Genomic DNA, 22,713 nt, shown 5'->3' on the forward strand with positions numbered 1-22,713 from the left:
ACGCTAAACATTTGGCACTGCTACGAATTGTTTAGTCGCAAAGTGAAGAATCACGGGCAAAAGGCCCAAAACTTCGAGATAGGTTCTGTTCAGCTTTGAGCAACCCTGGGCGAGTTGTTTATTGAAATGTGGCATATTTTCTTGGTCCACATCCCTATGTCCAGCTATCCAACAAGATCAGGGTGGCGATGGTCAGTTCTTGAGCTTCGAATGGGCAGAAAGGTGAGAAATTGTCGCTTTTTGACCATTTGTGTCCACGTGTCACTTTCAACATACTTCTCTATAACAAGACCCAGCTGCAATATGAGTGACCGCTTTGATTTGATTTTTGGTTTGCTTGTAGGCCGCTGGCCCCCGCATTTACTGAAACGGAACATTTGGCACTGCTGCGAATAGTTTAGTCGCAAAGTGAAGAATCACGGGCAAAAAGGCCCAAAACTTCGAGATAGGTTCTGTTCAGCTTTGAGCAGCCCTGGGCGAGTTGTTTATTGAAATGTGGCATTTTTTCTTGGTGCACTTCCCTATGTCCAGCTATACAAGAAGATCAGGGTGGCGATGGTCAGTTCTTGAGCTTCGAACGGGCAGAAAGATGAGAAATTGTGGCTTTTTGACCATTTGTGTCCACATGTCACTTTCTACGTACCTCTCTATAACAAGACCCAGCTGCAATATGAGTGAACGCTTTGATTTGATTTTTGGTTTGCGTGTAGGCCGCTGGCACCCGCATTCACTGACGCTGAACATTTGGCACTGCTACGAATAGTTTAGTCGCAAAGTGAAGAATCACGGGCAAAAGGCCCAAAACTTCGAGATAGGTTCTGTTCAGCTTTGAGCAACCCTGGGCGAGTTGTTTATTGAAATGTGGCATATTTTTTTGGTACAGTTCCCTATGTCCAGCTATACAACAAGATCAAGGTGGCGATGGTCAGTTCTTGAGCTTCGAACGGGCAGAAAGGTGAGAAATTGTCGCTTTTTGACCATTTGTGTCCACGTGTCACTTTCAACATACTTCTCTATAACAAGACCCAGCTGCAATATGAGTGACCGCTTTGATTTGATTTTTGGTTTGCTTGTAGGCCGCTGGCACCCGCATTCAGTGACGCTGAACATTTGGCACTGCTACGAATAGTTTAGTCGCAAAGTGAAGAATCACGGGCAAAAGGCCCAAAACTTCGAGATAGGTTCTGTTCAGCTTTGAGCAAAACAGTAACAACTCGCCCAGGGCTGCTCAAAGCTGAACAGAACCTATCTCGAAGTTTTGGGCTTTTTGACCATTTGTGTCCACGTGTCACTTTCAACGTACCTCTCTATAACAAGACCCAGCTGCAATATGAGTGACCGCTTTGATTTTATTTTTGGTTTGCTTGTAGGCCGCTGGCACCCGCATTCCGTGACGCTGAATATTTGGCACTGCTACGAATAGTTTAGTCGCAAAGTGAAGAATCACGGGCAAAAGGCCCAAAACTTCGAGATAGGTTCTGTTCAGCTTTGAGCAGCCCTGGGCGAGTTGTTTATTGAAATGTGGCATTTTTTCTTGGTGCACATCCCTATGTCCAGCTATACAACAAAATCAGGTTGGCGATGGTCAGTTCTTGAGCTTCGAACGGGCAGAAAGGTGAGAAATTGTGGCTTTTTGACCATTTGTGTCCACGTGTCACTTTCAACGTACCTCTCTATAACAAGACCCAGCTGCAATATGAGTGACCGCTTTGATTTGATTTTTGGTTTGGTTGTAGGCCGCTGGCACCCGCATTCAGTGATGCTGAACATTTGGCACTGCTGCGAATAGTTTAGTCGCAAAGTGAAGAATCACGGGCAAAAAGGCCCAAAACTTCGAGATAGGTTCTGTTCAGCTTTGAGCAGCCCTGGGCGAGTTGTTTATTGAAATGTGGCATTTTTTCTTGGTGCACATCCCTATGTCCAGCTATACAACAAGATCAGGGTGCCGATGGTCAGTTCTTGAGCTTCGAACGGGCAGAAAGGTGAGAAATTGTTGCTTTTTGACCATTTGTGAACACAAGTCACTTTCAATGTACCTCTCTATCACAAGACCCAGCTGCAATATGAGTGACCGCTTTGATTTGATTTTTGGTTTGCTTGTAGGCCGCTGGCACCCGCATTTACTGACACGGAACATTTGGCACTGCTGCGAATAGTTTAGTCGCAAAGTGAAGAATCACGGGCAAAAAGGCCCAAAACTTCGAGATAGGTTCTGTTCAGCTTTGAGCAGCCCTGGGCGAGTTGTTTATTGAAATGTGGCATTTTTTTCTTGGTGCACTTCCCTATGTCTAGCTATACAACAAGATCAGGGTGGCGATGGTCAGTTCTTGAGCTTCGAACGGGCAGAAAGGTGAGGAATTGTCGCTTTTTGACCATTTGTGTCCGCAAGTCACTTTCAACATACTTCTCTATAACAAGACCCAGCTGCAATATGAGTGACCGCTTTGGTTTTTATTTTTGGTTTGCTTGTAGGCCGCTGGCACCCGCATTCAGTGACGCTGAACATTTGGCACTGCTGCGAATAGTTTAGTCGCAAAGTGAAGAATCACGGGCAAAAAGGCCCAAAACTTCGAGATAGGTTCTGTTCAGCTTTGAGCAGCCCTGGGCGAGTTGTTTATTGAAATGTGGCATTTTTCTTGGTGCACTTCCCTATGTCCAGCTATACAACAAGATCAGGGTGGCGATGGTCAGTTCTTGAGCTTCGAACGGGCAGAAAGGTGAGAAATTGTCGCTTTTTGACCATTTGTGTCCACGTGTCACTTTCAACGTACCTCTCTATAACAAGACCCAGCTGCAATATGAGTGACCGCTTTGATTTGATTTTTGGTTTGGTTGTAGGCCGCTGGCACCCGCATTCAGTGATGCTGAACATTTGGCACTGCTGCGAATAGTTTAGTCGCAAAGTGAAGAATCACGGGCAAAAAGGCCCAAAACTTCGAGATAGGTTCTGTTCAGCTTTGAGCAGCCCTGGGCGAGTTGTTTATTGAAATGTGGCATTTTTTCTTGGTAAACTTCCCTATGTCCAGAAATACAACAAGATCAGGGTGGCGATGGTCAGTTCTTGAGCTTCGAACGGGCAGAAAGGTGAGAAATTGTCGCTTTTTGACCATTTGTGTCCACGTGTCACTTTCAACGTACCTCTCTATAACAAGTCCCAGCTGCAATATGAGTGACCGCTTTTATTTGATTTTTGGTTTGCTTGTAGGCCGCTGGCACCCGCATTCAGTGACGCTGAACATTTGGCACTGCTACGAATAGTTTAGTCGCAAAGTGAAGAATCACGGGCAAAAAGGCCCAAAACTTCGAGATAGGTTCTGTTCAGCTTTGAGCAGCCCTGGGCGAGTTGTTTATTGAAATGTGGCATTTTTTCTTTGTGCACATCCCTATGTCCAGCTATACAACAAGATCAGGTTGCCGATGGTCAGTTCTTGAGCTTCGAACGGGCAGAAAGGTGAGAAATTGTCGCTTTTTGACCATTTGTGAACACAAGTCACTTTCAACGTACCTCTCTATCACAAGACCCAGCTGCAATATGAGTGACCGCTTTGATTTGATTTTTGGTTTGCTTGTAGGCCGCTGGCACCCGCATTTACTGACATGGAACATTTGGCACTCCTGCGAATAGTTTAGTCGCAAAGTGAAGAATCACGGGCAAAAAGGCCCAAAACTTCGAGATAGGTTCTGTTCAGCTTTGAGCAGCCCTGGGCGAGTTTTTTATTGAAATGTGGCATTTTTTCTTGGTGCACTTCCCTATGTCTAGCTATACAACAAGATCAGGGTGGCGATGGTCAGTTCTTGAGCTTCGAACGGGCAGAAAGGTGAGAAATTGTCGCTTTTTGACCATTTGTGTCCACAAGTCACTTTCAACATACTTCTCTATAACAAGACCCAGCTGCAATATGAGTGACCGCTTTGATTTTATTTTTGGTTTGCTTGTAGGACGCTGGCACCCGCATTCAGTGACGCTGAACATTTGGCACTGCTGCGAATAGTTTAGTCGCAAAGTGAAGAATCACGGGCAAAAAGGCCCAAAACTTCGAGATAGGTTCTGTTCAGCTTTGAGCAGCCCTGGGCGAGTTGTTTATTGAAATGTGGCATTTTTCTTGGTGCATTTCCCTATGTCCAGCTATACAACAAGATCAGGGTGGCGATGGTCAGTTCTTGAGCTTCGAACGGGCAGAAAGGTGAGAAATTGTCGCTTTTTGACCATTTGTGTCCACGTGTCACTTTCAACGTACCTCTCTATAACAAGACCCAGCTGCAATTTGAGTGACCGCTTTGATTTGATTTTTGGTTTGCTTGTAGGCCGCTGGCAGCCGCATTCAGTGACGCTGAACAATTGGCACTGCTGCGAATAGTTTAGTCGCAAAGTGAAGAATCACGGGCAAAAAGGCCCAAAACTTCGAGATAGGTTCTGTTCAGCTTTGAGCAGCCCTGGGCGAGTTGTTTATTGAAATGTGGCATTTTTTCTTGGTAAACTTCCCTATGTCCAGAAATACAACAAGATCAGGGTGGCGATGGTCAGTTCTTGAGCTTCGAACGGGCAGAAAGGTGAGAAATTGTCGCTTTTTGACCATTTGTGTCCACGTGTCACTTTCAACGTACCTCTCTATAACAAGACCCAGCTGCAATATGAGTGACCGCTTTGATTTGATTTTTGGTTTGGTTGTAGGCCGCTGGCACCCGCATTCAATGATGCTGGACATTTGGCACTGCTGCGAATAGTTTAGTCGCAAAGTGAAGAATCACGGGCAAAAAGGCCCAAAACTTCGAGATAGGTTCTGTTCAGCTTTGAGCAGCCCTGGGCGAGTTGTTTATTGAAATGTGGCATTTTTTCTTGGTGCACTTCCCTATGTCCAGCTATACAACAAGATCAGTGTGGCGATGGTCAGTTCTTGAGCTTCGAACGGGCAGAAAGGTGAGAAATTGTGGCTTTTTGACCATTTGTGTCCACGTGTCACTTTCAACGTACCTCTCTATAACAAGACCCAGCTGCAATATGAGTGACCGCTTTTATTTGATTTTTGGTTTGCTTGTAGGCCGCTGGCACCCGCATTCAGTGACGCTGAACATTTGGCACTGCTACGAATAGTTTAGTCGCAAAGTGAAGAATCACGGGCAAAAGGCCCAAAACTTCGAGATAGGTTCTGTTCAGCTTTGAGCAACCCTGGGCGAGTTGTTTATTGAAATGTGGCATATTTTCTTGGTCCACATACCTATGTCCAGCTATACAACAAGATCAGGGTGGCGATTGTCAGTTCTTGAGCTTCGAACGGGCAGAAAGGTGAGAAATTGTGGCTTTTTGACCATTTGTGTCCACGTGTCACTTTCAACGTACCTCTCTATAACAAGACCCAGCTGCAATATGAGTGACCTCTTTGATTTGATTTTTGGTTTGGTTGTAGGCCGCTGGCACCCGCATTCAATGATGCTGGACATTTGGCACTGCTGCAAATAGTTTAGTCGCAAAGTGAAGAATCACGGGCAAAAAGGCCCAAAACTTCGAGATAGGTTCTGTTCCGCTTTAAGCAGCCCTGGGCGAGTTGTTTATTGAAATGTGGCATTTTTTCTTGGTGCACTTCCCTATGTCCAGCTATCCAACAAGATCAGGGTGGCGATGGTCAGTTCTTGAGCTTCGAACGGGCAGAAAGGTGAGAAATTGTCGCTTTTTGACCATTTGTGTCCACGTGTCACTTTCAACGTACCTCTCTATAACAAGACCCAGCTGCAATATGAGTGACCGCTTTGATTTGATTTTTGGTTTGCTTGTAGGCCGCTGGCACCCGCATTCAGTGACGCTGAACATTTGGCACTGCTGCGAATAGTTTAGTCGCAAAGTGAAGAATCACGGGCAAAAGGCCCAAAACTTCGAGATAGGTTCTGTTCAGCTTTGAGCAGCCCTGGGCGAGTTGTTTATTGAAATGTGGCATTTTTCTTGGTGCACTTCCTTATGTCCAGCTATACAACAAGATCAGGGTGGCGATGGTCAGTTCTTGAGCTTCGAACGGGCAGAAAGGTGAGAAATTGTCGCTTTTTGACCATTTGTGTCCACGTGTCACTTTCAACGTACCTCTCTATAACAAGACCCAGCTGCAATATGAGTGACCGCTTTGATTTGATTTTTGGTTTGCTTGTAGGCCGCTGGCAGCCGCATTCAGTGACGCGGAACATTTGGCACTGCTGCGAATAGTTTAGTCGCAAAGTTAAGAATCACGGGCAAAAAGGCCCAAAACTTCGAGATAGGTTCTGTTCAGCTTTGAGCAGCCCTGGGCGAGTTGTTTATTGAAATATGGCATTTTTTCTTGGTAAACTTCCCTACGTCCAGAAATACAACAAGATCAGGGTGGCGATGGTCAGTTCTTGAGCTTCGAACGGGCAGAAAGGTGAGAAATTGTCGCTTTTTGACCATTTGTGTCCACGTGTCACTTTCAACGTACCTCTCTATAACAAGACCCAGCTGCAATATGAGTGACCGCTTTGATTTGATTTTTGGTTTGCTTGTAGGCCGCTGGCACCCGCATTCCGTGACGCTGAACATTTGGCACTGCTGCGAATAGTTTAGTCGCAAAGTGAAGAATCACGGGCAAAAGGCCCAAAACTTCGAGATAGGTTCTGTTCAGCTTTGAGCAGCCCTGGGCGAGTTGTTTATTGAAATATGGCATTTTTTCTTGGTACACTTCCCTATGTCCAGGAATACAACAAGATCAGGGTGGCGATGGTCAGTTCTTGAGTTTCTAACGGGCAGAAAGGTGAGAAATTGTCGCTTTTTGACCATTTGTGTCCACGTGTCACTTTCAACGTACCTCTCTATAACAAGACCCAGCTGCAATATGAGTGACCGATTTGATTTGATTTTTGGTTTGCTTGTAGGCCGCTGGCACCCGCATTCAATGATGCTGAACATTTGGCACTGCTGCGAATAGTTTAGTCGCAAAGTGAAGAATCACGGGCAAAAAGGCCCAAAACTTCGAGATAGGTTCTGTTCAGCTTTAAGCAGCCCTGGGCGAGTTGTTTATTGAAATGTGGCATTTTTTCTTGGTGCACTTCCCTATGTCCAGCTATCCAACAAGATCAGGGTGGCGATGGTCAGTTCTTGAGCTTCGAACGGGCAGAAAGGTGAGAAATTGTCGCTTTTTGACCATTTGTGTCCACGTGTCACTTTCAACGTACCTCTCTATAACAAGACCCAGCTGCAATATGAGTGACCACTTTGATTTGATTTTTGGTTTGCTTGTAGGCCGCTGGCACCCGCATTCAGTGACGCTGAACATTTGGCACTGCTGCGAATAGTTTAGTCGCAAAGTGAAGAATCACGGGCAAAAAGGCCCAAAACTTCGAGATAGGTTCTGTTCAGCTTTAAGCAGCCCTGGGCGAGTTGTTTATTGAAATGTGGCATTTTTTCTTGGTGCACTTCCCTATGTCCAGCTATCCAACAAGATCAGGGTGGCGATGGTCAGTTCTTGAGCTTCGAACGGGCAGAAAGGTGAGAAATTGTGGCTTTTTGACCATTTGTGTCCACGTGTCACTTTCAACGTACCTCTCTATAACAAGACCCAGCTGCAATATGAGTGACCACTTTGATTTGATTTTTGGTTTGCTTGTAGGCCGCTGGCACCCGCATTCAGTGACGCTGAACATTTGGCACTGCTGCGAATAGTTTAGTCGCAAAGTGAAGAATCACGGGCAAAAAGGCCCAAAACTTCGAGATAGGTTCTGTTCAGCTTTGAGCAGCCCTGGGCGAGTTGTTTATTGAAATGTGGCATTTTTTCTTGGTGCACTTCCCTATGTCCAGCTATCCAACAAGATCAGTGTGGCGATGGTCAGTTCTTGAGCTTCGAACGGGCAGAAAGGTGAGAAATTGTCGCTTTTTGACCATTTGTGTCCACGTGTCACTTTCAACGTACCTCTCTATAACAAGACCCAGCTGCAATATGAGTGACCGCTTTGATTTGATTTTTGGTTTGCTTGTAGGCCGCTGGCACCCGCATTCCGTGACGCTGAACATTTGGCACTGCTGCGAATAGTTTAGTCGCAAAGTGAAGAATCACGGGCAAAAGGCCCAAAACTTCGAGATAGGTTCTGTTCAGCTTTGAGCAGCCCTGGGCGAGTTGTTTATTGAAATATGGCATTTTTTCTTGGTACACTTCCCTATGTCCAGGAATACAACAAGATCAGGGTGGCGATGGTCAGTTCTTGAGTTTCTAACGGGCAGAAAGGTGAGAAATTGTCGCTTTTTGACCATTTGTGTCCACGTGTCACTTTCAACGTACCTCTCTATAACAAGACCCAGCTGCAATATGAGTGACCGATTTGATTTGATTTTTGGTTTGCTTGTAGGCCGCTGGCACCCGCATTCAATGATGCTGAACATTTGGCACTGCTGCGAATAGTTTAGTCGCAAAGTGAAGAATCACGGGCAAAAAGGCCCAAAACTTCGAGATAGGTTCTGTTCAGCTTTGAGCAGCCCTGGGCGAGTTGTTTATTGAAATGTGGCATTTTTTCTTGGTGCACTTCCCTATGTCCAGCTATACAACAAGATCAGGGTGGCGATGGTCAGTTCTTGAGCTTCGAACGGGCAGAAAGGTGAGAAATTGTCGCTTTTTGACCATTTGTGTCCACGTGTCACTTTCAACGTACCTCTCTATAACAAGACCCAGCTGCAAAATTGAGTGACCGCTTTGATTTGATTTTTGGTTTGCTTGTAGGCCGCTGGCAGCCGCATTCAGTGACGCTGAACATTTGGCACTGCTGCGAATAGTTTAGTCGCAAAGTGAAGAATCACGGGCAAAAAGGCCCAAAACTTCGAGATAGGTTCTGTTCAGCTTTGAGCAGCCCTGGGCGAGTTGTTTATTGAAATGTGGCATTTTTCTTGGTGCACTTTCCTATGTCCAGCTATACAACAAGATCAGGGTGGCGATGGTCAGTTCTTGAGCTTCGAACGGGCAGAAAGGTGAGAAATTGTCGCTTTTTGACCATTTGTGTCCACGTGTCACTTTCAACGTACCTCTCTATAACAAGACCCAGCTGCAATATGAGTGACCGCTTTGATTTGATTTTTGGTTTTCTTGTAGGCCGCTGGCACCCGCATTTACTGACACGGAACATTTGGCACTGCTGCGAATAGTTTAGTCGCAAAGTGAAGAATCACGGGCAAAAAGGCCCAAAACTTCGAGATAGGTTCTGTTCAGCTTTGAGCAGCCCTGGGCGAGTTGTTTATTGAAATGTGGCATTTTTCTTGGTGCACTTTCCTATGTCCAGCTATACAACAAGATCAGGGTGGCGATGGTCAGTTCTTGAGCTTCGAACGGGCAGAAAGGTGAGAAATTGTCGCTTTTTGACCATTTGTGTCCACGTGTCACTTTCAACGTACCTCTCTATAACAAGACCCAGCTGCAATATGAGTGACCGCTTTGATTTGATTTTTGGTTTGCTTGTAGGCCGCTGGCACCCGCTTTCAATGATGCTGGACATTTGGCACTGCTGCGAATGGTTTAGTCGCAAAGTGAAGAATCACGGGCAAAAAGGCCCAAAACTTCGAGATAGGTTCTGTTCAGCTTTGAGCAGCCCTGGGCGAGTTGTTTATTGAAATGTGGCATTTTTTCTTGGTGCACTTCCCTATGTCCAGTTTTACAACAAGATCAGAGTGGCGATGGTCAGTTCTTGAGCTTCGAACGGGCAGAAAGGTGAGAAATTGTCGCTTTTTGACCATTTGTGTCCACGTGTCACTTTCAACGTACCTCTCTATAACAAGACCCAGCTGCAATATGAGTGACCGCTTTTATTTGATTTTTGGTTTGCTTGTAGGCCGCTGGCACCCGCATTCAGTGACGCTGAACATTTGGCACTGCTGCGAATAGTTTAGTCGCAAAGTGAAGAATCACGGGCAAAAAGGCCCAAAACTTCGAGATAGGTTCTGTTCAGCTTTGAGCAGCCCTGGGCGAGTTGGTAATTGAAATGTGGCATTTTTTCTTGGTGCACTTCTCTATGTCCAGCTATACAACAAGATCAGGGTGGCGATGGTCAGTTCTTGAGCTTCGAACGGGCAGAAAGGTGAGAAATTGTCGCTTTTTGACCATTTGTGTCCACGTGTCACTTTCAACGTACCTCTCTATAACAAGACCCAGCTGCAATATGAGTGACCGCTTTGATTTGATTTTTGGTTTGGTTGTAGGCCGCTGGCACCCGCATTCAATGATGCTGGACATTTGGCACTGCTGCGAATAGTTTAGTCGCAAAGTGAAGAATCACGGGCAAAAAGGCCCAAAACTTCGAGATAGGTTCTGTTCCGCTTTAAGCAGCCCTGGGCGAGTTGTTTATTGAAATGTGGCATTTTTTCTTGGTGCACTTCCCTATGTCCGGCTATCCAACAAGATCAGGGTGGCGATGGTCAGTTCTTGAGCTTCGAACGGGCAGAAAGGTGAGAAATTGTCGCTTTTTGACCATTTGTGTCCACGTGTCACTTTCAACGTACCTCTCTATAACAAGACCCAGCTGCAATATGAGTGACCGCTTTGATTTGATTTTTGGTTTGCTTGTAGGCCGCTGGCACCCGCATTCCGTGATGCTGAACATTTGGCACTGCTGCGAATAGTTTAGTCGCAAAGTGAAGAATCACGGGCAAAAGGCCCAAAACTTCGAGATAGGTTCTGTTCAGCTTTGAGCAGCCCTGGGCGAGTTGTTTATTGAAATATGGCATTTTTTCTTGGTACACTTCCCTATGTCCAGGAATACAACAAGATCAGGGTGGCGATGGTCAGTTCTTGAGTTTCGAACGGGCAGAAAGGTGAGAAATTGTCGCTTTTTGACCATTTGTGTCCACGTGTCACTTTCAACGTACCTCTCTATAACAAGACCCAGCTGCAATATGAGTGACCGATTTGATTTGATTTTTGGTTGGCTTGTAGGCCGCTGGCACCCGCATTCAATGATGCTGAACATTTGGCACTGCTGCGAATAGTTTAGTCGCAAAGTGAAGAATCACGGGCAAAAAGGCCCAAAACTTCGAGATAGGTTCTGTTCAGCTTTAAGCAGCCCTGGGCGAGTTGTTTATTGAAATGTGGCATTTTTTCTTGGTGCACTTCCCTATGTCCAGCTATCCAACAAGATCAGGGTGGCGATGGTCAGTTCTTGAGCTTCGAACGGGCAGAAAGGTGAGAAATTGTGGCTTTTTGACCATTTGTGTCCACGTGTCACTTTCAACGTACCTCTCTATAACAAGACCCAGCTGCAATATGAGTGACCGCTTTGATTTGATTTTTGGTTTGCTTGTAGGCCGCTGGCACCCGCATTCAGTGACGCTGAACATTTGGCACCGCTGCGAATAGTTTAGTCGCAAAGTGAAGACTCACGGGCAAAAAGGCCCAAAACTTCGAGATAGGTTCTGTTCAGCTTTGAGCAGCCCTGGGCGAGTTGTTTATTGAAATGTGGCATTTTTTCTTGGTGCACTTCCCTATGTCCAGCTACACAACAAGATCAGGGTGGCGATGGTCAGTTCTTGAGCTTCGAACGGGCAGAAAGGTGAGAAATTGTGGCTTTTTGACCATTTGTGTCCACGTGTCACTTTCAACGTACCTCTCTATAACAAGACCCAGCTGCAATATGAGTGACCGCTTTGATTTGATTTTTGGTTTGCTTGTAGGCCGCTGGCACCCGCAATCAGTGACGCTGAACATTTGGCACTGCTGCGAATAGTTTAGTCGCAAAGTGAAGAATCACGGGCAAAAAGGCCCAAAACTTCGAGATAGGTTCTGTTCAGCTTTGAGCAGCCCTGGGCGAGTTGCTTATTGAAATGTGGCATTTTTTCTTGGTGCACTTCTCTATGTCCAGCTATACAACAAGATTAGGGTGGCGATGGTCAGTTCTTGAGCTTCGAACGGGCAGAAAGGTGAGAAATTGTCGCTTTTTGACCATTTGTGTCCACGTGTCACTTTCAACGTACCTCTCTATAACAAGACCCAGCTGCAATACCGTATTTTACCGGTTGTAAGTCGACCCCGGTTATAGGTCGACCCCCGTATCCGGAGGTCTCAATTCTGCGTTTTAAAGTTTTCACCCAAAGAAGCACTATTAACCACTTCCTGCTATTAACACATCAACAAATCATGTAAACATTCCTTAATTGAGGTTATAACATCCCAATCCTTCAAAAGACCAATAAACTGGAAAAATGTGTACACATAGTGCACTCGTGCATGCAGTGCAGGTCATTTTTTTGTAAGATTCTGATAGTTCCCGGTTATAAGTCGAATCCCGGTTGTAAGTCGACCCCCACCCTTTCTCCTTCTATTTTAAGTCGTAAAAGGTCGACTTACAACCGGAAAAATACGGTATGAGTGACCGCTTTGATTTGATTTTTGGTTTGCTTGTAGGCCGCTGGCACCCGCATTCCGTGACGCTGAACATTTGGCACTGCTACGAATATTTTAGTCGCAAAGTGAAGAATCACGGGCAAAAGGCCCAAAACTTCGAGATAGGTTCTGTTCAGCTTTGAGCAGCCCTGGGCGAGTTGTTTATTGAAATGTGGCATTTTTCTTGGTGCACTTTCCTATGTCCAGCTATACAACAAGATCAGGGTGGCGATGGTCAGTTCTTGAGCTTCGAACGGGCAGAAAGGTGAGAAATTGTCGCTTTTTGACCATTTGTGTCCACGTGTCACTTTCAACGTACCTCTCTATAACAAGACCCAGCTGCAATATGAGTGACCGCTTTGATTTGATTTTTGGTTTGCTTGTAGGCCGCTGGCACCCGCTTTCAATGATGCTGGACATTTGGCACTGCTGCGAATGGTTTAGTCGCAAAGTGAAGAATCACGGGCAAAAAGGCCCAAAACTTCGAGATAGGTTCTGTTCAGCTTTGAGCAGCCCTGGGCGAGTTGTTTATTGAAATGTGGCATTTTTTCTTGGTGCACTTCCCTATGTCCAGCTATACAACAAGATCAGAGTGGCGATGGTCAGTTCTTGAGCTTCGAACGGGCAGAAAGGTGAGAAATTGTCGCTTTTTGACCATTTGTGTCCACGTGTCACTTTCAACGTACCTCTCTATAACAAGACCCAGCTGCAATATGAGTGACCGCTTTTATTTGATTTTTGGTTTGCTTGTAGGCCGCTGGCACCCGCATTCAGTGACGCTGAACATTTGGCACTGCTGCGAATAGTTTAGTCGCAAAGTGAAGAATCACGGGCAAAAAGGCCCAAAACTTCGAGATAGGTTCTGTTCAGCTTTGAGCAGCCCTGGGCGAGTTGTTTATTGAAATGTGGCATTTTTTCTTGGTGCACTTCTCTATGTCCAGCTATACAACAAGATCAGGGTGGCGATGGTCAGTTCTTGAGCTTCGAACGGGCAGAAAGGTGAGAAATTGTGGCTTTTTGACCATTTGTGTCCACGTGTCACTTTCAACGTACCTCTCTATAACAAGACCCAGCTGCAATATGAGTGACCGCTTTGATTTGATTTTTGGTTTGGTTGTAGGCCGCTGGCACCCGCATTCAATGATGCTGGACATTTGGCACTGCTGCGAATAGTTTAGTCGCAAAGTGAAGAATCACGGGCAAAAAGGCCCAAAACTTCGAGATAGGTTCTGTTCCGCTTTAAGCAGCCCTGGGCGAGTTGTTTATTGAAATGTGGCATTTTTTCTTGGTGCACTTCCCTATGTCCGGCTATCCAACAAGATCAGGGTGGCGATGGTCAGTTCTTGAGCTTCGAACGGGCAGAAAGGTGAGAAATTGTCGCTTTTTGACCATTTGTGTCCACGTGTCACTTTCAACGTACCTCTCTATAACAAGACCCAGCTGCAATATGAGTGACCGCTTTGATTTGATTTTTGGTTTGCTTGTAGGCCGCTGGCACCCGCATTCAGTGACGCTGAACATTTGGCACTGCTGCGAATAGTTTAGTCGCAAAGTGAAGAATCACGGGCAAAAAGGCCCAAAACTTCGAGATAGGTTCTGTTCAGCTTTGAGCAGCCCTGGGCGAGTTGTTTATTGAAATGTGGCATTTTTTCTTGGTGCACTTCTCTATGTCCAGCTATACAACAAGATCAGGGTGGCGATGGTCAGTTCTTGAGCTTCGAACGGGCAGAAAGGTGAGAAATTGTCGCTTTTTGACCATTTGTGTCCACGTGTCACTTTCAACGTACCTCTCTATAACAAGACCCAGCTGCAATATGAGTGAACGATTTGATTTGATTTTTGGTTGGCTTGTAGGCCGCTGGCACCCGCATTCAATGATGCTGAACATTTGGCACTGCTGCGAATAGTTTAGTCGCAAAGTGAAGAATCACGGGCAAAAAGGCCCAAAACTTCGAGATAGGTTCTGTTCAGCTTTAAGCAGCCCTGGGCGAGTTGTTTATTGAAATGTGGCATTTTTTCTTGGTGCACTTCCCTATGTCCAGCTATCCAACAAGATCAGGGTGGCGATGGTCAGTTCTTGAGCTTCGAACGGGCAGAAAGGTGAGAAATTGTGGCTTTTTGACCAGTTGTGTCCACGTGTCACTTTCAACGTACCTCTCTATAACAAGACCCAGCTGCAATATGAGTGACCGCTTTGATTTGATTTTTGGTTTGCTTGTAGGCCGCTGGCACCCGCATTCAGTGACGCTGAACATTTGGCACCGCTGCGAATAGTTTAGTCGCAAAGTGAAGACTCACGGGCAAAAAGGCCCAAAACTTCGAGATAGGTTCTGTTCAGCTTTGAGCAGCCCTGGGCGAGTTGTTTATTGAAATGTGGCATTTTTTCTTGGTGCACTTCCCTATGTCCAGCTACACAACAAGATCAGGGTGGCGATGGTCAGTTCTTGAGCTTCGAACGGACAGAAAGGTGAGAAATTGTGGCTTTTTGACCATTTGTGTCCACGTGTCACTTTCAACGTACCTCTCTATAACAAGACCCAGCTGCAATATGAGTGACCGCTTTGATTTGATTTTTGGTTTGCTTGTAGGCCGCTGGCACCCGCAATCAGTGACGCTGAACATTTGGCACTGCTGCGAATAGTTTAGTCGCAAAGTGAAGAATCACGGGCAAAAAGGCCCAAAACTTCGAGATAGGTTCTGTTCAGCTTTGAGCAGCCCTGGGCGAGTTGCTTATTGAAATGTGGCATTTTTTCTTGGTGCACTTCTCTATGTCCAGCTATACAACAAGATCAGGGTGGCGATGGTCAGTTCTTGAGCTTCGAACGGGCAGAAAGGTGAGAAATTGTCGCTTTTTGACCATTTGTGTCCACGTGTCACTTTCAACGTACCTCTCTATAACAAGACCCAGCTGCAATATGAGTGACCGCTTTGATTTGATTTTTGGTTTGCTTGTAGGCCGCTGGCACCCGCATTCCGTGACGCTGAACATTTGGCACTGCTACGAATATTTTAGTCGCAAAGTGAAGAATCACGGGCAAAAGGCCCAAAACTTCGAGATAGGTTCTGTTCAGCTTTGAGCAGCCCTGGGCGAGTTGTTTATTGAAATGTGGCATTTTTTCTTGGTGCACATTCCTATGTCCAGCTATACAACAAGATCAGGTTGGCGATGGTCAGTTCTTGAGCTTCGAACGGGCAGAAAGGTGAGAAATTGTTGCTTTTTGACCATTTGTGAACACAAGTCACTTTCAACGTACCTCTCTATAACAAGACCCAGCTGCAATATGAGTGTCCGCTTTGATTTGATTTTTGGTTTGCTTGTAGGCCGCTGGCACCCGCATTTACTGACACGGAACATTTGGCACTGCTGCGAATAGTTTAGTCGCAAAGTGAAGAATCACGGGCAAAAAGGCCCAAAACTTCGAGATAGGTTCTGTTCAGCTTTGAGCAGCCCTGGGCGAGTTGTTTATTGAAATGTGGCATTTTTTCTTGGTGCACTTCCCTAAGTCCAGCTATCCAACAAAATCAGGGTGGAGATGGTCAGTTCTTGAGCTTCGAACGGGCAGAAAGGTGAGAAATTGTCGCTTTTTGACCATTTGTGTCCACGTGTCACTTTCAACGTACCTCTCTATAACAAGACCCAGCTGCAATATGAGTGACCGCTTTGATTTGATTTTTGGTTTGCTTGTAGGCCGCTGGCATCCGCATTCAGTGACGCTGAACATTTGGCACTGCTGCGAATAGTTTAGTCGCAAAGTGAAGAATCACGGGCAAAAAGGCCCAAAACTTCGAGATAGGTTCTGTTCAGCTTTGAGCAGCCCTGGGCGAGTTGTTTATTGAAATGTGGCATTTTTTCTTGGTGCACTTCCCTATGTCCAGCTACACAACAAGATCAGGGTGGCGATGGTCAGTTCTTGAGCTTCGAACGGGCAGAAAGGTGAGAAATTGTCGCTTTTTGACCATTTGTGTCCACGTGTCACTTTCAACGTACCTCTCTATAACAAGACCCAGCTGCAATATGAGTGACCGCTTTGATTTGATTTTTGGTTTGCTTGTAGGCCGCTGGCACCCGCAATCAGTGACGCTGAACATTTGGCACTGCTGCGAATAGTTTAGTCGCAAAGTGAAGAATCACGGGCAAAAAGGCCCAAAACTTCGAGATAGGTTCTGTTCAGCTTTGAGCAGCCCTGGGCGAGTTGCTTATTGAAATGTGGCATTTTTTCTTGGTGCACTTCTCTATGTCCAGCTATACAACAAGATCAGGGTGGCGATGGTCAGTTCTTGAGCTTCGAACGGGCAGAAAGGTGAGAAATTGTGGCTTTTTGACCATTTGTGTCCACGTGTCACTTTCAACGTACCTCTCTATAACAAGACCCAGCTGCAATATGAGTGACCGCTTTGATTTTATTTTTGGTTTGCTTGTAGGCCGCTGGCACCCGCATTCCGTGACGCTGAACATTTGGCACTGCTACGAATAGTTTAGTCGCGAAGTGAAGAATCACGGGCAAAAGGCCCAAAACTTCGAGATAGGTTCTGTTCAGCTTTGAGCAGCCCTGGGCGAGTTGTTTATTGAAATGTGGCATTTTTTCTTGGTGCACATTCCTATGTCCAGCTATACACCAAGATCAGGTTGGCGATGGTCAGTTCTTGAGCTTCGAACGGGCAGAAAGGTGAGAAATTGTTGCTTTTTGACCATTTGTGAACACAAGTCACTTTCAACGTACCTCTCTATAACAAGACCCAGCTGCAATATGAGTGACCGCTTTGATTTGATTTTTGGTTTGCTTGTAGGCCGCTGGCACCCGCATTTACTGACACGGAACATTTGGCACTGCTGCGAATAGTTTAGTCGCAAAGTGAAGAATCACGGGCAAAAAGGCCCAAAACTTCGAGATAGGTTCTGTTCAGCTTTGAGCAGCCCTGGGCGAGTTGTTTATTGAAATGTGGCATTTTTTCTTGGTAAACTTCCCTATGTCCAGAAATACAACAAGATCAGGGTGGCGATGGTCAGTTCTTGAGCTTCGAACGGGCAGAAAGGTGAGAAATTGTCGCTTTTTGACCATTTGTGTCCACGTGTCACTTTCAACGTACCTCTCTATAACAAGACCCAGCTGCAATATGAGTGACCGCTTTGATTTGATTTTTGGTTTGCTTGTAGGCCGCTGGCACCCGCATTCCGTGACGCTGAACATTTGGCACTGCTGCGAATAGTTTAGTCGCAAAGTGAAGACTCACGGGCAAAAAGGCCCAAAACTTCGAGATAGGTTCTGTTCAGCTTTGAGCAGCCCTGGGCGAGTTGTTTATTGTAATGTGGCATTTTTTCTTGGTGCACTTCCCTATGTCCAGTTATACAACAAGATCAGGGTGGCGATGGTCAGTTCTTGAGCTTCGAACGGGCAGAAAGTAGGGGTGAAACGAACGAACGAAAGTTCGAATATTCGTTCGAAAAATTTGAAAACGAACGAACGAACTCGCAAGATTGATAAACGAACACAGCAAGCAAGCATAAAGATCGCTTGTGACTAGATCACGAAGGAGCCGCGGAGGTTCGGAGATCGCGAGCTTGCACGCTGATTGACTGCGTTTGCCTTGATGATCACTTGAAGCAAGTTGAAGGAGTTGAGTGTCGCGTCGGGACAAAGTTTCTTGAAATATGTCTGTGTGTCCGTTTGAGTTAGATTTGTACTCGTAGTGAAAGGATTCGAGTCGCTTGTGACATCTGTTCCTGAAAGCAAACGTTCACTCGTTGCAATCATGTCAAAACATTCGAGCCTTTCATCGCGATTCGGAGTTGGAGCGGAATTTGATAAAGTGGTCGGGAAAGACGAAGTCCTTTTCTCAATTTCAAAAAGGTTCTATCACACAGCAGAGCGACGACGAGCAATCTTCGTACCCACCTCAAGAAGTACCGTTCTCCTGCTCTGACGACCTGAGCTAGCGATGAGAAGAAAACTCTCGTCCGGACGATGGTGATGGACTTTGCAGCTAGCTGCAAAACCCTGTGATTCAGCTCAGGCGGACGCGATAAAAAAAATTCTGTTCTGGCAGTGTATCGTACACCGTCAATACTGAACTGTGGCCAGCCAAGTACAGAGAACGCCTGTACTGACAGACTGTATGGTCTTCAAAAAAAATTCATCCATGAAATACATAATGGAGAATGTTCGTTCGAGTTCGTTCGTTAGTGTGAGAGTTCGTTCGTATTCAAAATTCGATGTTCGTTTCACCCCTAGCAGAAAGGTGAGAAATTGTCGCTTTTTGACACTTTGTGTCCACGCGTCACTTTCAACGTACCTCTCTATAACACGACCCAGCAGCAATATGAGTGACCGCTTTGATTTGATTTTTGGCTTGCTTGTAGGCCGCTGGCACCCGCATTCAGTGACGCTGAACATTTGGCACTGCTGCGAATAGTTTAGTCGCGAAGTGAAGAATCACGGGCAAAAAGGCCCAAAACTTCAAGATAGGTTCTGTTCAGCTTTGAGCAGCCCTGGGCGAGTTGTTTATTGAAATGTGGCATTTTTCTTGGTGCACTTCCCTATGTCCAGCTATACAACAAGATCAGGGTGGCGATGGTCAGTTCTTGAGCTTCGAACGGGCAGAAAGGTGAGAAATTGTCGCTTTTTGACCATTTGTGTCCACGTGTCACTTTCAACGTACCTCTCTATAACAAGACCCAGCTGCAATATGAGTGACCGCTTTTATTTGATTTTTGGTTTGCTTGTAGGCCGCTGGCACCCGCATTCAGTGACGCGGAACATTTGGCACTGCTACGAATAGTTTAGTCGCAAAGTGAAGAATCACGGGCAAAAGGCCCAAAACTTCGAGATAGGTTCTGTTCAGCTTTGAGCAACCCTGGGCGAGTTGTTTATTGAAATGTGGCATATTTTCTTGGTCCACATACCTATGTCCAGCTATACAACAAGATCAGGGTGGCGATTGTCAGTTCTTGAGCTTCGAACAGGCAGAAAGGTGAGAAATTGTCGCTTTTTGACCATTTGTGTCCACGTGTCACTTTCAACGTACCTCTCTATAACAAGACCCAGCTGCAATATGAGTGACCGCTTTGATTTGATTTTTGGTTTACTTGTAGGCTGCTGGCACCCGCATTCAGTGACGCTGAACATTTGGCATTGCTGCGAATAGTTTAGTCGCAAAGTGAAGAATCACGGGCAAAAAGGCCCAAAACTTCGAGATAGGTTCTGTTCAGCTTTGAGCAGCCCTGGGCGAGTTGTTTATTGAAATGTGGCATTTTTTCTTGGTAAACTTCCCTATGTCCAGAAATACAACAAGATCAGGGTGGCGATGGTCAGTTCTTGAGCTTCGAACGGGCAGAAAGGTGAGAAATTGTCGCTTTTTGATAGGGGTGAAAGTGTGCATGCAAAACTCGAGTACGAGTACTCTATTTTTTTCCGATCGAGTATTCGAGTATACGACTATTGCCTGCACTGTCACTTTCCCCATTTCCAGCATCACGCCACATGCCACGGTTCACTTGTCCGCATGCACACACATTACGTACATACATGGATCACGTGTTCACGCACTCACGCCCGACCTCAATAACAATAGCCTTGAATAGGGCACAAATGTGCAGTATTATCAGATGTGATATCAATCATATCAATCATAATATTATCATCGATATGTGACGGTAAAATTCTCACAACAGCCAACCCTAGAAGGCAACCAAGAGCCACTAGTCAAAAATAAATTGAAACTAAAAGAAGTACACACAATCAGTGATTCTGAGCTCCACTGAGGAGACTAAACGCGTTCAAACAGCCAGCTGCTCAGAAGTTAATTAAATAAATGAATAAAGAAAGAAAGAACTGATGGAACATCATGATACGCACTGGCTGCAACTATCTGTCTACAGGTCAGGCAAAGGAGGCAAGTCATCGGCTTCTTCCTCTGCAAACCTCTCAAGCCGTGGCATCAACTGCTGGACCGCCACAGGGGCAGCAGTTCTTGCTGCTTGAAGACCACTGTTTGCATGAAGGAAGACGAGTGCATCAACGTTCTCGTGCGTTAGACTTGCTCGTAGTTTGCTGACAATGATGCCAGCCGCTGAAAATACTCGCTCCGACGGCACAGAGGTGGCAGGTATGCACAGCACGCGCTTTGCCAACCTTGCCATGGTGGGAAACCTGTCCGCATTCGTCCTCCACCAATCGAGTGGGTCCACAGATGAGCCTACTTGTTTCTCCGTGAAGAATTGGGTTACCTCCACCTCACCATCCGATGCTGCCGATGAAGTTGTGGATGGCTCGACGCTAGGGCACGTGAAGAACAACGACATGTCCTCTTCCATAGGTCGCTTGGCAGGTGGCTCCAGAATACATTCGTCATCAGAGCTGCTCCCATCGCTGTCGGCAGTGATTTGAGCACACACCCGGCGAACAATCTCTGACTTCAACTCGTCCTTGTCTTCGTCACTGTCCAAGAATCCGAGGCTCCGTGACCTGGGATCCAGTGCTGCAGATACAGATGGCAGCGAGATTGGGTCAAATGGATCGAGGGAAAACTTCACCTCGATTTCCATCGCCAGTGATTTCCGGAAATCCGCAGCCGATGCCGAGAGTTCCTCATTCGCAATACGAAGACCACGTAGCAAAGACTTGGCCACCGGCACCACCAACGTCTGTGTACAGTAGGTTTCCCCACCAAGAACAGTGGTAGCCTTTGCTGGTGCCTCCAGTGCTGCCACTATCTCCTTGGCGAGATTCCACTGGTGGTCCTTCAACTGCAGGTGCCGATGGGAGCTCTTGGTCAGCTCGGGGTCTTCCAAAACCGCCATGATTGGCAGCCTCAGGTGAATCAGGCGCTGGAGCATCAGAAAGGAGCTGTTCCATCGCGTTGGAACATCCTGAATGACTCGTAGAGGAGTGCCAGACTTGCTACCTGACGCCATAGCTACTTGCTTCTTGTTGAGCGCCTCTGTGCTCTTGGCACTGTGGCTGAAGTGGCCAACAAGTTGCCTGGAAGAAGCCAGCAGTTTCGTGACAGGCCTTGATGCTGTTATAGCATGCCTGATGCAGGTTTGCAACCGATGGGCAGCGCAAGCTTGGTAATCCCAGTGATGTTGGCTGCGAAGAAGTCTGCTCGCTGCCATCTGGTTTGGTGCTTCATCATGGACTAAGCACTGCACAGTGTCATGCGCAATGTTGAATCTGCTAAGAACTGCTTCTGTGCTGGCAGCAAGGTTTTCCGCTGTGTGACTCCCGTTGAAGCGCTTGGTCTCAAGAACGTGCGACACCAGTTTCCAGTCGTCCGTGACATAGTGGCTCGTGTACGTTACAAAGGAGACCACAGCCTTCGATGTCCACGCATCCGTTGTGATAGCAATTGATGTAGCACCTGCTAATTTTGTCACAAGCTCCTTTCGTGCAGCATCGTGTCGCCGACGCACCATGGATGCGATGGTCGTCCGTGAGGGAACGGTGAATGAAGGTTCCACGAAGGACAGCAATTGCCTGAACCCAGGATCGTTTACTATCCCAAGAGGACGCATATCAGCAGTGACCCAGTCGGCGATTAGCCCCCGAATCTGAGTTGACCTGGCCGAATTACAAGTTCTCTTCGAGTGCGATACTGCAAACGATTCCATTGGCTTTGTCCCAACCGTGGTACGTGTTGCTGCCGCTGCGCTGCGCTCGCTCGGCTCGCTGCCTTTCTCACTTTCCCTCTTCTCCTTGTAACTTTGGCATGTTAGCAGATGATTGGACAAGTTCGTTGTACCACCCGTATATTTGTATTTGCCCTGGCAATGTTTGCACAAGACTTGCTTTGACACAGGTTGGGAGAAGTGGTCCCAGACCTTCGATCTCTGACCGGTCTTTCGTGGTAAGCCAGCTCCGCTTGATGACGATGCTTGTTGCAACTCCATTTTTCGTCAGACAACACTACACTTCACTCAAGCCAACTACTGCAAACGAAAATCACTCAACTACGAAAGGAACTCTTGGATGTGACTGCGAGACCCACGAAGAAAACTGAAGGAGCAGCGACAGCTAGCACGTCTTCTCCGAGTTTCGCTACACGACTGTATTCACGGAGCCCTTCACATCTTTCGTTATGTAAACGGCTCCGTAGTACACGATTGACCCCCGCTCGATCCCACGCGCAGGGATTCCTGCTCAGCTCAACCGCGCAAACCGGTACGGTAGCTATCCGTAGTCGCGTGTACAGGAACTGCTCTCCTCACAACCAAAACAGTTTTCCAGAACCTTTCCAGAACCAAAAGAAGTGCATGCCGCACTGCCCCTGACACTGGAAGCGAAAAGGTGAGAACTCAAACTGCATGCAGCATAGGACAACTTTGAACTAGGTACGCGGAGCGCCGCACTGACACTTGGCTACATGTACC

The 22,713-nt window shown here is 46.6% G+C and overlaps 1 protein-coding gene across 1 annotated transcript; it reads right to left on the reverse strand.

Moving 5' to 3' along the window:
• Positions 1 to 20,217: 20,217 nt before the first annotated feature.
• On the reverse strand, positions 20,218 to 22,233 carry LOC135816790 (E3 SUMO-protein ligase ZBED1-like). Its single transcript, XM_065329891.1, has one exon. It carries the CDS (start codon positions 22,231 to 22,233, stop codon positions 20,218 to 20,220), a length of 2,016 nt encoding a protein of 671 aa, XP_065185963.1.
• Positions 22,234 to 22,713: the final 480 nt, after the last annotated feature.

This window comes from Sycon ciliatum, chromosome 5 (assembly GCF_964019385.1).
Source record: "Sycon ciliatum chromosome 5, ocSycCili1.1, whole genome shotgun sequence".
Lineage (NCBI taxonomy): Eukaryota > Metazoa > Porifera > Calcarea > Leucosolenida > Sycettidae > Sycon > Sycon ciliatum.

Bases quoted from the DNA above. Each gene is read 5' to 3' on its own strand.
- LOC135816790 (XM_065329891.1), bottom strand. From the start codon at position 22,233: ATGGAGTTGCAACAAGCATCGTCATCAAGCGGAGCTGGCTTACCACGA.